This window comes from Monoraphidium neglectum, assembly GCF_000611645.1.
Source record: "Monoraphidium neglectum strain SAG 48.87 unplaced genomic scaffold scaffold00506, whole genome shotgun sequence".
In the NCBI taxonomy this organism is placed as follows: domain Eukaryota; kingdom Viridiplantae; phylum Chlorophyta; class Chlorophyceae; order Sphaeropleales; family Selenastraceae; genus Monoraphidium; species Monoraphidium neglectum.
In genome coordinates, this window is record NW_014013122.1 from 13,031 (window position 1) to 23,726 (window position 10,696).

A 10,696-nucleotide genomic window follows, 5' to 3' on the forward strand; every position below is an offset into this window, starting at 1 on the left:
GGGCGGGGCGCGGCCGCCACTCGAACTCGCCGACAGCGCCCTTGACGCGGCCGCCGAAGTGGCGGGTGACGGTGCCCGGGCCGCCCTGCTTCGGGGGCCCTATGGGCTTGAATGGCACCTGGGGGAAGCAGCACGCGCTGCCTGTCAGCCTTGTGCATGATCAGCCACCTTATGCGCTCCAACCCGAAGCCCAGACTTACCAGCGACCAGGCTCACTGACCAGCCCAGACGGTCCGTGTGTTCTGATTCCGATTGATAGTGCAAAAAACCCTCCTGCGGTCGCCGCCTTTCCCAGCCTTCCCCCAACCGCCGCAAGCTCGTTGCGCAACACCGAGCTTGCTAGCAAGCCGCGACTGCACGCGTGCAGGCCCGCGCGCCTTGCGGCCATGGCCTCACCGCTGGGGCCGTGTCGCTGCGGTCCCTCTTGGCCATGTGGATGGGGTCCGCCAAATATTCGTACTCCCCCGCCACCCCCTTGTGGCCCTGGCGCTCGCTACGACGACGTGGCGCCGCAGGGCGCAGCGCGAACCAGGCGCGGCCGGGGCAGGCGTCAGCGCGCTCGGTCGGAGGGCAGGGCCGGGGCGGCGACGCTCGCGTTGAGCGGATTTCGAGCGGACCGGTCGCTTGCAGAGCGCGTGCCCTCTCGAACGCCCACGTGCCCACCTGAGGGTGGTGCCGAGGCAGCCATAGCCGCCCTTCTTGGGGGTTGCGGTCACGATGTTCTTGGGCTGGCCGGGGATCTCGCCTTTCTTTTTCTTAAACTCTACCGTGCCCTGCAGAGCACACATTAGGTGGGCGGGTGGTGTCACGCGTGCAACAGGAAGGGAACCGCTTGCATCAATGGCGCATACCCGCGATGGTGGCTGGCTATCACAGCAGTGCAACACTGGCACGCCTTAACCCAGTCCGCGCTGCCCCGAGTCAGGGGCCCCTGACCCCGCCCGCCGCCTCGCCACCCGCCGCGCCCGCCTCGTTCTCTGCGGCCAGTCCGATGCCCAATTGATCGCCGCGGCCAGCCGCCGTGCCTCCCATTTCAGGGCCGCTGCTGGCTCGCCGCTGCTGGGCAAACATCAAACATCACCCGCACGCCCGCAGCGGTGCCCGCTTCGTCACCAAGCTGGCAGCTCATGTCAAACACACCCGCATTGCCCGGGAGGGCATGCGCCGCTCCGTGGGCGTGCTGCTCACCGCCATGTATTCCACTCTGCCCCCCAAAGTGCCTACAAAGTCGCCTGGGCAAGCTGATGCCTTCATGGGGCTCGCAGCCTTGAACGGCCGCTCGCTGACGTTGCGCGCCGCGCCCGCCTTTGCCATCCGGATCTTCATCCTGCACGGCGGGGGTCGACGACAGCGAGCATGCCGGGCCATGCAACAGCGAGGTAGGAGCGAGGGAGGCGCGCAGCGGCGGCAGTACGGACGCTTGCGCCGTCTCCCTTGTCGCCACGGCGACCGCGGCAGCCGCAGCGGCAGCGGCGCGCGGAGATGGGTGCATGCGTTTTGGTATCACGGAGGGCTGGGCAGGCGAGTCGACCCTTGCGCGCGTGTGGGCGCGTGCGGCTGCGGCCACGCGTGACTGCGACCATCGCCCAGGGCTGGAGTGAGATGGAGCCCACCTGAGGGGCTCAACATACTTTTCGCCCTCAAACAGGGGCTTGAACTTGTCAAAGCAGGCGTCGTTGTTCTGAGGGTTGGATTGCGGGCGGTGGCGCCGACAGCCGAGGCTTGGGCGAGCTAGGCAGCCCCTCACGGCAGTTCATGCCCATAAGCCTGAGCGCCGCGCCCCGCACCGAGATGGCTTGCCGTGACCTGCAACCTCTCAAGCTTCCCAAAGGACTGCAAATCACACACATGCACGCGTGCATGCGGCCCCTATACCCCGGGGCCCGCCGTTGACGCTGGCTCGCGTCGCGCCTACTCACCTTGCCTTGTCTGCATGTCGACACCTTGAGGTTCAGCCCGCGGTCTCGCGCATCCGGCTTGGCCGCGTCTACATAGGGATCGCCCAAGCCAATGCCTGGAGCCTCCTGAAACACGCCGAAGCGCGTTGTCATGTCGGTGGCGCGGCGCGCACCGCGGAAGCAGCGCAGCAGAATGACCCCGCGCACGAAGCGTGTTGTGGGATTGCAGCGACGAGTCAAGGTCTGCGTGCTGCTGGCCACAATCAATTCATTGGCAATTTTTGAACTCGTTGATCGCTGGCGATCGATCAGGCCTGCTGCGCGAAACAAAACTGCTTGGAACCGCGATGGAAATGCACTGCAAGTAATGAACAGAACCGTGCGTCAAAGATAAAAGTGATGCGAAAATACTTGCGGGTACCTCGTGGTTCTTGGGCGCATTAGCAAGCGTGCAGCCCGACGTGTCGCACCAAGACAAAGTCAACGACGGACTGACTGGTCTGCATTGATCAGGTGCTCTCCAGCCCTCAGCACGTGCAAAAATGAAGTATACCATATTGCCTTGAAGCCGTAGTCAGCCGTCACCGCCTCACCCGCAGGCGCATGGTTCAGTACCGTCAAGTGTGCGGCGAGCAGCAGAATGCATATGATAAAGCCTCTATGTAAAACCTCGATCGAATGGCGTGTTACTCCCTGCTCAATTCAGGAATTTCCAGAGCCCTTCATGCCTGGCAATCGGGCATCACTGTTACAATTTGATCGTCATGGCATGGTCGACCCGAAGGGTCAACCGGGCCCCCGTTTGTGCACAATGATCAGCACAGATAGGTTGCCAGCCTCCCAAATGATTTTTCATCTGTCTGGCTGTGGTGCTGCAGCTCTTATGCCTGCGTGATAGATGTGACTTGCTTCACGGCCCCCCAGTAGATGGCACCCTGGCCGGGTGGCCCTGATGCGCCATGCCCGCGCCGGCCTGTCGCGGTCTCAAAAGAGTCGAATGAATAATTCAAGGCGATAAATCTGTGAAACCCGGGGCCGCCAGCTCCTACGCCGCATTGGTGACGGCCAGTTGGCGTGGTTACTAATGCTGGAAGGACGAGACGGAAGGGACGCGCGCACGCACCTGTCCTCAGCTCCCTTCCGCCTCGCCAGGCCGCGGCGTGGCGCTTTTGAGGCCCCTCACATATTTGTGCACGAATGCCTGCCAGTACGTATCAACCGGCGGCGTACGCGGCCGCGTCAACGGCTTCGGTATGACCATTTCAAAGCCGTCACCCATACCAGCACCGGCAACTCAATTGTGGTTGATGATACGTGGTAGCTCGTGGGACAATGTGATTTTAATTCGTGTGTTGAACTACATTTTGTCGTTTTCATGCCCGCTGATGCCAAATAGGCTGTGTTGCTCTGCAACCCCGGGTGACTCCCGGACGTTTTGACGGCTGGTATAGTGGAATTCAAGGCCCCTGATTCCAAGATGGCGAAAAATGACGAAAACTTCACGCGCAGGACAGGAGCTTGGAGCGATGCGGTGAGGCCAAAAGCACGCCACAGCCTGGGTCGGTGACCACCAGTGGCAAATGTTCGCAATGTCATCACGTTCGATCAGCATTGCCAGCTTATAAAGATGCCAGCTGGTCCTCTCCACGCCGCTCTGTTGCCTGCCGCAGGAGGACGCGCTGCTCTGCGCCCTGGTGGCAGAGCTGGGGGTGAGAAGGTGGTCGGCGGTGGCCGAGCGCCTAAGCGGCACGCGTTCCGGCAAAAGCTGCAGGCTGAGGTGGGTTCGGCTGTCTGTCGTCGAAAAGTGTAAGGGAGCCCACCTTGCCTGTGGGAGTGCTGCGGCATGCCCATCACACCTGCTGGCGGCCGGCGTGCCCAAACATGTTGCGCTCAGGTGGCACAACCAGCTCGACCCAAGTGTCAACAAGACACCCTTCACCGAGTGGGAGCAGGCCGTCATCTTCAAGGTGCACTATACTGCGCCGCGCTCTGCCGTCCGGACCTCTCGGGCCCCCTCGGCTGTTGCCGCCGCTGCAGCCGCAACTTCCCGCAAAGCTTTGCCCGCACGCCGTGAAACTCCCGCCCCCCTTCTCACCACCCCGCCCCGCTCCGCCCCGCCACGGGTTTTCCTGGGCACTTCAGCCCCCTCTGGCCCCCCTGGCATGCACCTCTCCGCCGCCAGGCCCAGGAACTGCCCGCGTACTCGAACCGATGGGCAGCCATCGCCCGCATGCTGCAGCGCCGCACCGACAACGCCGTCAAGAACCACTGGCACGCGACGCTCAAAAGGAAGGCGCTGGCGGGAACCCTCAACAACAGGCGAGCGCCACGACCCCGCGCCTGCCTCATTTGCACCCAAGCCGCGCGGCATGGGTTCGCGTGTCTCTCAATCCCCCAGACCCCGCCCTATGGTGCTGAGGTAGTGTCATTTTGTGCTTTTGTTGCACACACTCCACTTGCCCGTAGAAACATGCCCGCACACAATGCGCCTGTGCGCCCATGCATCCAAATGCTCAGGTACCTGGAGCAGGGGGTGCAGCTGGATTGGCTGCTGGCCCACCCAGAGACTGTTGTAGTGAAGGAAGCCGGGGAAGCCCCGCGCAGCCCAGCCCGGAAGAGGGTGCGGAAGGTGGGCTTCCATTTTCGCCCGCGTTGTGGCTGAGCTGGCCGCCCTCAAGGCCCGCCATCCAAGCTTCAGAGCGCTGCCACGCAGTGCGCGATCATCACAGTTAACGAGGCGGTGTGCTTGTGTGGCGCGTCCCTGCGCTGACCTTGCGCTGAGCATAAACGCACAACGCCTCCACATACCCCAACAGTTGCTGGGACCCCCAGCAAACCTGCACTCTGGCCATCACGTGCGCCTGCACGCCCTGGTTGTCCACCGCGTTTCTAACACAAATCGCCGCAACGCGCGCTGTTCGTCCCAATGCAGGTAGCCGCTGCAGAACCCGACAGCGGTGGCGTAATTAAACTCCGCCGGTCGAGCCGCCACGGCAGGCCCTCATCTGCATCAACTGCCCTGGCGCTGTCCAAGGGCGCCTGCGCCCCACGCGAGGCCGAGCCGTCGCCAACCATCAGCAGCAGCTGTGAAGCAAACGCTGACAGCACGGCGGCCGAGCCGCAGCCCATGGCGGCCGAGCCGCAGCACATGGCGGCGGAGCCGCAGCCCGCGGCGGCCGAGCCGCAGCCCGCGGAAGCCGACACGCAGCCCGCGGCGGCTGTGCCGCGGCGGGTGGTGACAATGCTGCTGGGCACGGCCGGGGATCAGCCATCTGGGCCGTCCTGTCATGCCTCACCAGCTATGAGTGGATCCCATGACGCGCCAGCAGCTGGCTGGTCCCCGCCGCCGTCGGACGACGCCACCTGGGCGCCAGCTGTGACAGCTCCCTCCTCAGAAAGAGGTATACCTGCTCTCTTGGCGCAGCAGAGGGCACAAACAGATCAGGAGCAGGAGCAGTGGCTGCACCAGCAGCAGATACTGCTGCAGCAACAGCAGCAGCTGCAGCTGCAACAGCTGCGCGAGCTGCAGCAGCTGGAGCAGCGCCACTTTCTCCAGATGCAGCAGCTGCAGACGCAAGCGCAGCAGCAGGCCGCGTGGCGGCCAGCCGCAGCCGTGGCGATCACGTCCCCTGGGGCAACACCACGCATGGGGATGCTGGCGGTTGACGGCGGGCCCCAGCAAATGCTGAGCCGGGTTGGGAGCGGCAGCATGGACAGCTGCGGGACAGCCGCCACGAACCCGGGCTCGAGCTCAAGCTTGGCCACTGCCCCCACGCTCGCGAGCACGGCGTGGCTGGCGCTGCAGGTCAGCGAGGCGCCCCAAGTGGCGTGCGGCGGCGCCAGCGATGGCAGAAGCGCCCGCAGCTGCAGCCCAAGCGTTGGCGGCGTCAGCGTCAGCCCTCTTGTCAAGCAGGTGCTGACGCGCCACCAAAAGCATCAGGTCACGCGGCTGCATCACCACCACCATCAACAGCAGCAGCAGCAGCAGCAGCAGCAGCAGCAGCAGCAGCAGCAGCAGCAGCAGCAGCAGCAGCAGTGCCTACTGTTGCAGGATCTCCAGGGCTGCGAGGAGGGATCAAGGTGCTCTGTGCCGGTGGATCACCCCCACAGCCAGCCGCAGGCGCACCTGGCGCTGCTGCAGCGCCGGGAACAACGAGAGCTGCGGCTCGCGCGGTTTGTTCAGGAGCAGCGCGCACAGCAGGCGCTGCAGCAGCAGCTGCTCGAGCAGCACACGCGCGTCCAGCTGCAGCAGCAGGCGCTGCTGCGAGAGCGCGAGTCGGCTGCGCCTGCAGCCGCGGCCGCGAGGGATTGGCATGCTCAGCGCGAGCTGGAGCACGACCTTTTAACGCAGCAGCAAGAGCAAGGCGCGCGCGCACACGCGCAGGCGCTTGCCGACGCCCAGGTGCAGTCGTGCATGTGGCTGCAGGGTGCGCGGTGCCTTCCAACCACCAACTGCTTCGCTGCTGCCCCAAGCACGAACGCCGCCGTCGCTGCGCAGCCGTGGGCGCTGCTGGAGCGGGCGGCCGACACGCCAATGGCGCGGGCAGCGCTGGGCCCCTGCGCCGCGCTCGCCGTGGACGAGGCGGAGGCCGCGCTCGCGCTCGCGCAGCTGCCGGTCGGTATCGAGGTCCCTTCCAGCTTGGACGCCTGCGGATTTGCGGATGACGCCTTCCTGCCCGATGTGTGCCTGGGGAGCCTGCCCTTGGCGTCACTGGACGTCGATGATTGGGACACTCGCCTAACAGCCCTCCGCTGAGCTGGCGCAGCCAAGGCCCCCGACCTAGAGGACCGTGTTGGGCGTCGTTCCGACTGTGCGTGGTGCACAGGACCTGCTCGGCAGTCCGCTCATGCCTCTGCTCATATTTCGCTCGGCCGCTTGGGACGGTCAATTGGCTTTTCAAAACCCCCAACAGACTGCATGCAAACGCGCCTCTCAGTGCGCACAAACTGGGGGTCTCAGGCTGCTGGCGCCGCTTCAATTGCAAAGGGATCTGTCAAGAACATGAAACAACTGTAATGCCGGCCGTGCGCTGCCGCTTTGCGTGAATGGGGTCGGCATCCCTGATGCATCAAACCCTGGCAACCTCTTATTTGACGGGCGGTAGGGCGCGCGCAGCCGCATGACTTTGACCGGGCTGGCCAACGGCAAGTCCTGGCACTCGAATTTGTGCATGCGTTCTCCGCTCCACTCTCACTGCCTCAACACCTGCGCACCCACACCGCCTTCTCATTGCAAGCCCAGTTTTGCTTCATTACAGGCCTGTTGCATGTACTGAAGCAGGTCGACAGGGCTGGAGGGCAGGACACACACTGCTGCCCCTTGAATCGTCGCTTCACACCGCCCGATGGATCGCCTTTCACAGTGGCCGCACTGCCTCACTCGCTGCGTGGTCTCTTCTTAACGCACCCTGCAACAGCGCTCACGCCCCTGTGCGTGTGCAATCGTAGACACACCCTCCTTGCCCCCAAATGATACGATACGCCAGGCGGGCCACGCCAATTTCTATCATTCCACACTTGCACCAGACTTTTGGGTTAGGACCGCTTTATGCGGCCTCCATCTGCTCTCGCTGCTGTCCAGCCCAAGGGGGCCTCATGGTGCTGTCGATTTGTTATCAGTCATCAAGAGTCATCGGCGCCGCAGCCTGGGCGGCCAAGGCAGTGGCCGGCTGCGGCGCGTGCGGCCGTTTGGTCTGGGTGGCATGTGTCGCCTGGGACGGCGGCACATGCGCGGTGCTGCCCTCTGTTGTCACCAGCCATTTTGTCGTTTCGCCTCGCCCGCTCTGCAGGCCTGCACACTCGAGCTCGCTCGCCCCTGCCTAGCATGCAGACGCTGCACCGCCAGCGCCTGCATCGCACACGCTGCGTCGAGATTGCAAACAGAAACCCACACTCAGACACCCAAAACCCACGCACATCAACCAAGACCCTGTTTCTGCTGCGCTTGCTCGGTGGTGCCGTGGACGGCTCCAAAACAGCTCATGGGGCTGGATGTGCTTGGCACGCGCAAGCACATCCATAGTTAATCAGTTTGGCCCACTGTGGCAACGTTGCAACCGCCAATACGACACTTTTGACTTTAGGCTCGCATGGTCCGACCGTGTTGCCATGCAAACGCTCTCTGCGCTTTGGCCCAGGCGGGCCGGCGCCGACGCTGCCCTGCCCGCCCGCGATTTGTTTGCCCCAAATGCTTGCCTGTGTGCGCGCCCCGCCCCTTTTGGGCATGCTTGTCTGGATGCATTGTGTCGCGCTTGCTGTTGTGTGTGTGCGCACGTGTGTTTGCTTGTGCATGCGCAAGCCGTAGAAGGGCCCTCCCTTTGCCCAACAACCGACTAGCAGCGGAGGCCGACAGCATGCATGCACGGCCAGCCGCGCCAGTGCAGGCTGCCTGCGTGATATGGGGCAAGAGGATGTATATTTGCATGAGTTCGGCATTGGACTTAATGTAGTCGCTGGACACACAGAACTTGAAGGCAGACACCTGTGCTGTGAATTTGAAGGTAACAGTCACGTGAGTGGGTGACACATGACAGCCTCCAATTTCTGGCTTGGGTCACAAGGACGTATGGCAGGACGTGTGTCCATTCCTTGCCGCCACGCAGATTGTTCCGGACCGTTACTGGTAGCAAAGGTTAAGTCCCTGGGCATGCAAATGCTTTGCCCAGCCTGCTCCGCGCAACATGCTGTCCATCTGAGTCCAGTGCTGTCGCCCCGTGAGTGACGCCCAGGGGAGCGGAGCCGTGTATGAACGCAAATTTTGTGTTCACGTGATTCACATGTTGTGATTTGCATGAACGTCTTCTGCAACGGCTCCGTCTTGGGACACGCTGCACACCGAGTCGGTCTCGAATTCTCTCGAGGTTTGCCGCAAGAGCCTCCCCAGACATAGTACACAAGCCATTGCATCGATCTCCCACATAAAACACCATTATCAAAATTGATACAGCAACTTGAAATCAAGATCCCATTGAGTCTCCGCCATGCAGACGACTGCCATGCGTGCAAAGCAGGGCAGACCCATGGGCCGCCCTAGGACGACGAAACCGTGTGTGGCTCCACGCAACAGCCGCAGAAGCGCGGTTATCGTGCGTGCTGACAAGGTACGATTATATGAGTGGGCCCCAGGATCACTGGGTCTGTATTTTATGCAAGGTCAGTAGACAACATCCTGCGAAGATCTAAGAAGCCAGCCCCTGCCTGTGCATGGCATGACGCGGAGCCGCCCGACGCTCACCTCTGGAACCGCCGCTCGCACCCCACATTGGATCAACTGCCGCGCCGGCCTGCATGCGCGCACACGCAGGTGGTGGGCGTCGACCTGGGCACGACCAACTCGGCCGTGGCCGCCATGGAGGGCGGCAAGCCGACCATCATCACCAACGCCGAGGGCGGGCGCACCACGCCATCTGTGGTGGCGTTCACCAAGAACGGCGACAGGCTCGTCGGGCAGGTGCGCTGCGGGGGCACGATTCTGATTCTGAAGCCCGTCTGAGCGGACGCAAGGCGCCGGCACGCGCCCACCAGGCGCCGGCAGCAGCGGCTGCAGCTGCGGCGGCGGCGCCGATGGCTGCCAGCGGCGACGGCTTTTTGACGCTCGGTCTCGTGAAGCCGGCGAACCACGCGAGTCCCCGACGAACGGCGGGGCTGCATCCGCCCCACATCGTCCCCGAAGATTGCACCTTGCTGAACAAACATAGTCTCCACCAACTCTCCCTGCCCTATTCCACTCCCCCAGATCGCCAAGCGCCAGGGCGTGGTCAATCCTGAGAACACCTTTTTCAGTGTCAAGCGCTTCATCGGCCGCAAGATGAACGAGGTTAGGGACGAGTGCAAGCAGGTGCCCTACCAGGTGAGGATTGCAATGCGCCAGCCTGAATGTGTTCGGACAGGGGTGAACTGGCCTGGACTGGGACGGGGTGCGGTGGGCTGGACTGGGACGGGGTGCGGGGTCGGGTGCGGTAGGGATCGATGTGACGGGGCAGGGGGCGGCCGCGCTGCACGTTGGCGGCAGCAGCAGTCCTTGCTGAGAGACGGCAGGTGGAGAGGCACCTTCGCAAAACCTCCACCTCAAAAATGCATGGATGGCTCCAGATTCGTGCGATTGCACGCAGAACGCTGTGACCAACAACCCTTTAACACAATCCATTGTTGTGTGAGCGCGCGCACCTCAACCACATCTCAATCATCCTGCCTCCCGCCGCCAGGTGGTCGAGGGCGACAGTGGCAACGTGAAGATCAAGAGCCCAAACGCCAAAAAGGAGTTTGCGCCGGAGGAGATCAGCGCGCAGGTGGGCGCGCGCGCCGCCCGCGCAGCGGCGCGGGCGCACGGGGCCCGCCAATGGGAGGTATCCGTGGGCGAGGCGAGGGGAGGTGTGGGACGGGCACTACTGTTGCCCGCAGCTCGCTCGGCCGGGCGTGCATCTGTGCAGCCTGGGGCGGGTCCCCAGGGGAGAAGGTCTCCGCCCGCTCAGGGGCTTCTCATGGGGGGGCGCACCCTCGGCCGCGCGGGCGCTGCAGACTTCAGCCTAGCGGCCCCGGCGTATCACTCTCGCGCGGCACTCTCGCGCGGCCCTCACCGTGCGGCGTCACCCACGCGTCACCCGTGCGTCACCCGCGCCGCAGGTCCTGCGCAAGCTGACGGGTGACGCGGCCAAGTTCCTGTCTGACAAGGTGGACAAGGCCGTCATCACCGTGCCGGCTTACTTCAACGACAGCCAGCGCCAGGCCACAAAGGACGCGGGTGAGGGGCGGTTGCTGGTGGTTCGGGGTGGTTGAGGGTGGCTGGGGGTGGTTAGGGG

General features: G+C 63.6%; 2 protein-coding genes across 2 annotated transcripts in view; one reads left to right on the top strand and one right to left on the bottom strand.

Annotated features, from left to right (window-relative positions):
- The window catches only part of MNEG_3856 (flagellar associated protein), a gene marked incomplete at both ends in the record, with an annotated part of 2,998 nt that extends 495 nt beyond the window's left edge, over positions 1 to 2,503 (bottom strand). The window contains 6 exons of the mRNA XM_014047667.1: positions 664 to 773; positions 937 to 1,056; positions 1,225 to 1,327; positions 1,614 to 1,681; positions 1,920 to 2,024; positions 2,492 to 2,503. Of these exons, the coding sequence (XP_013903121.1) occupies positions 664 to 773; positions 937 to 1,056; positions 1,225 to 1,327; positions 1,614 to 1,681; positions 1,920 to 2,024; positions 2,492 to 2,503 (518 nt within the window). The remainder of the gene's footprint in view (positions 1 to 663; positions 774 to 936; positions 1,057 to 1,224; positions 1,328 to 1,613; positions 1,682 to 1,919; positions 2,025 to 2,491) is intronic.
- Positions 2,504 to 9,246: 6,743 nt separating this feature from the next.
- Positions 9,247 to 10,673, top strand: MNEG_3857 (hypothetical protein; the record flags this gene model as incomplete). The annotated part of the gene is made up of 5 exons (XM_014047668.1): positions 9,247 to 9,348; positions 9,423 to 9,500; positions 9,634 to 9,747; positions 10,103 to 10,186; positions 10,521 to 10,673. The coding sequence occupies 5 exons, from the start codon at positions 9,247 to 9,249 to the stop codon at positions 10,671 to 10,673; spliced, it is 531 nt and encodes a 176-aa protein (XP_013903122.1).
- Positions 10,674 to 10,696: the final 23 nt, after the last annotated feature.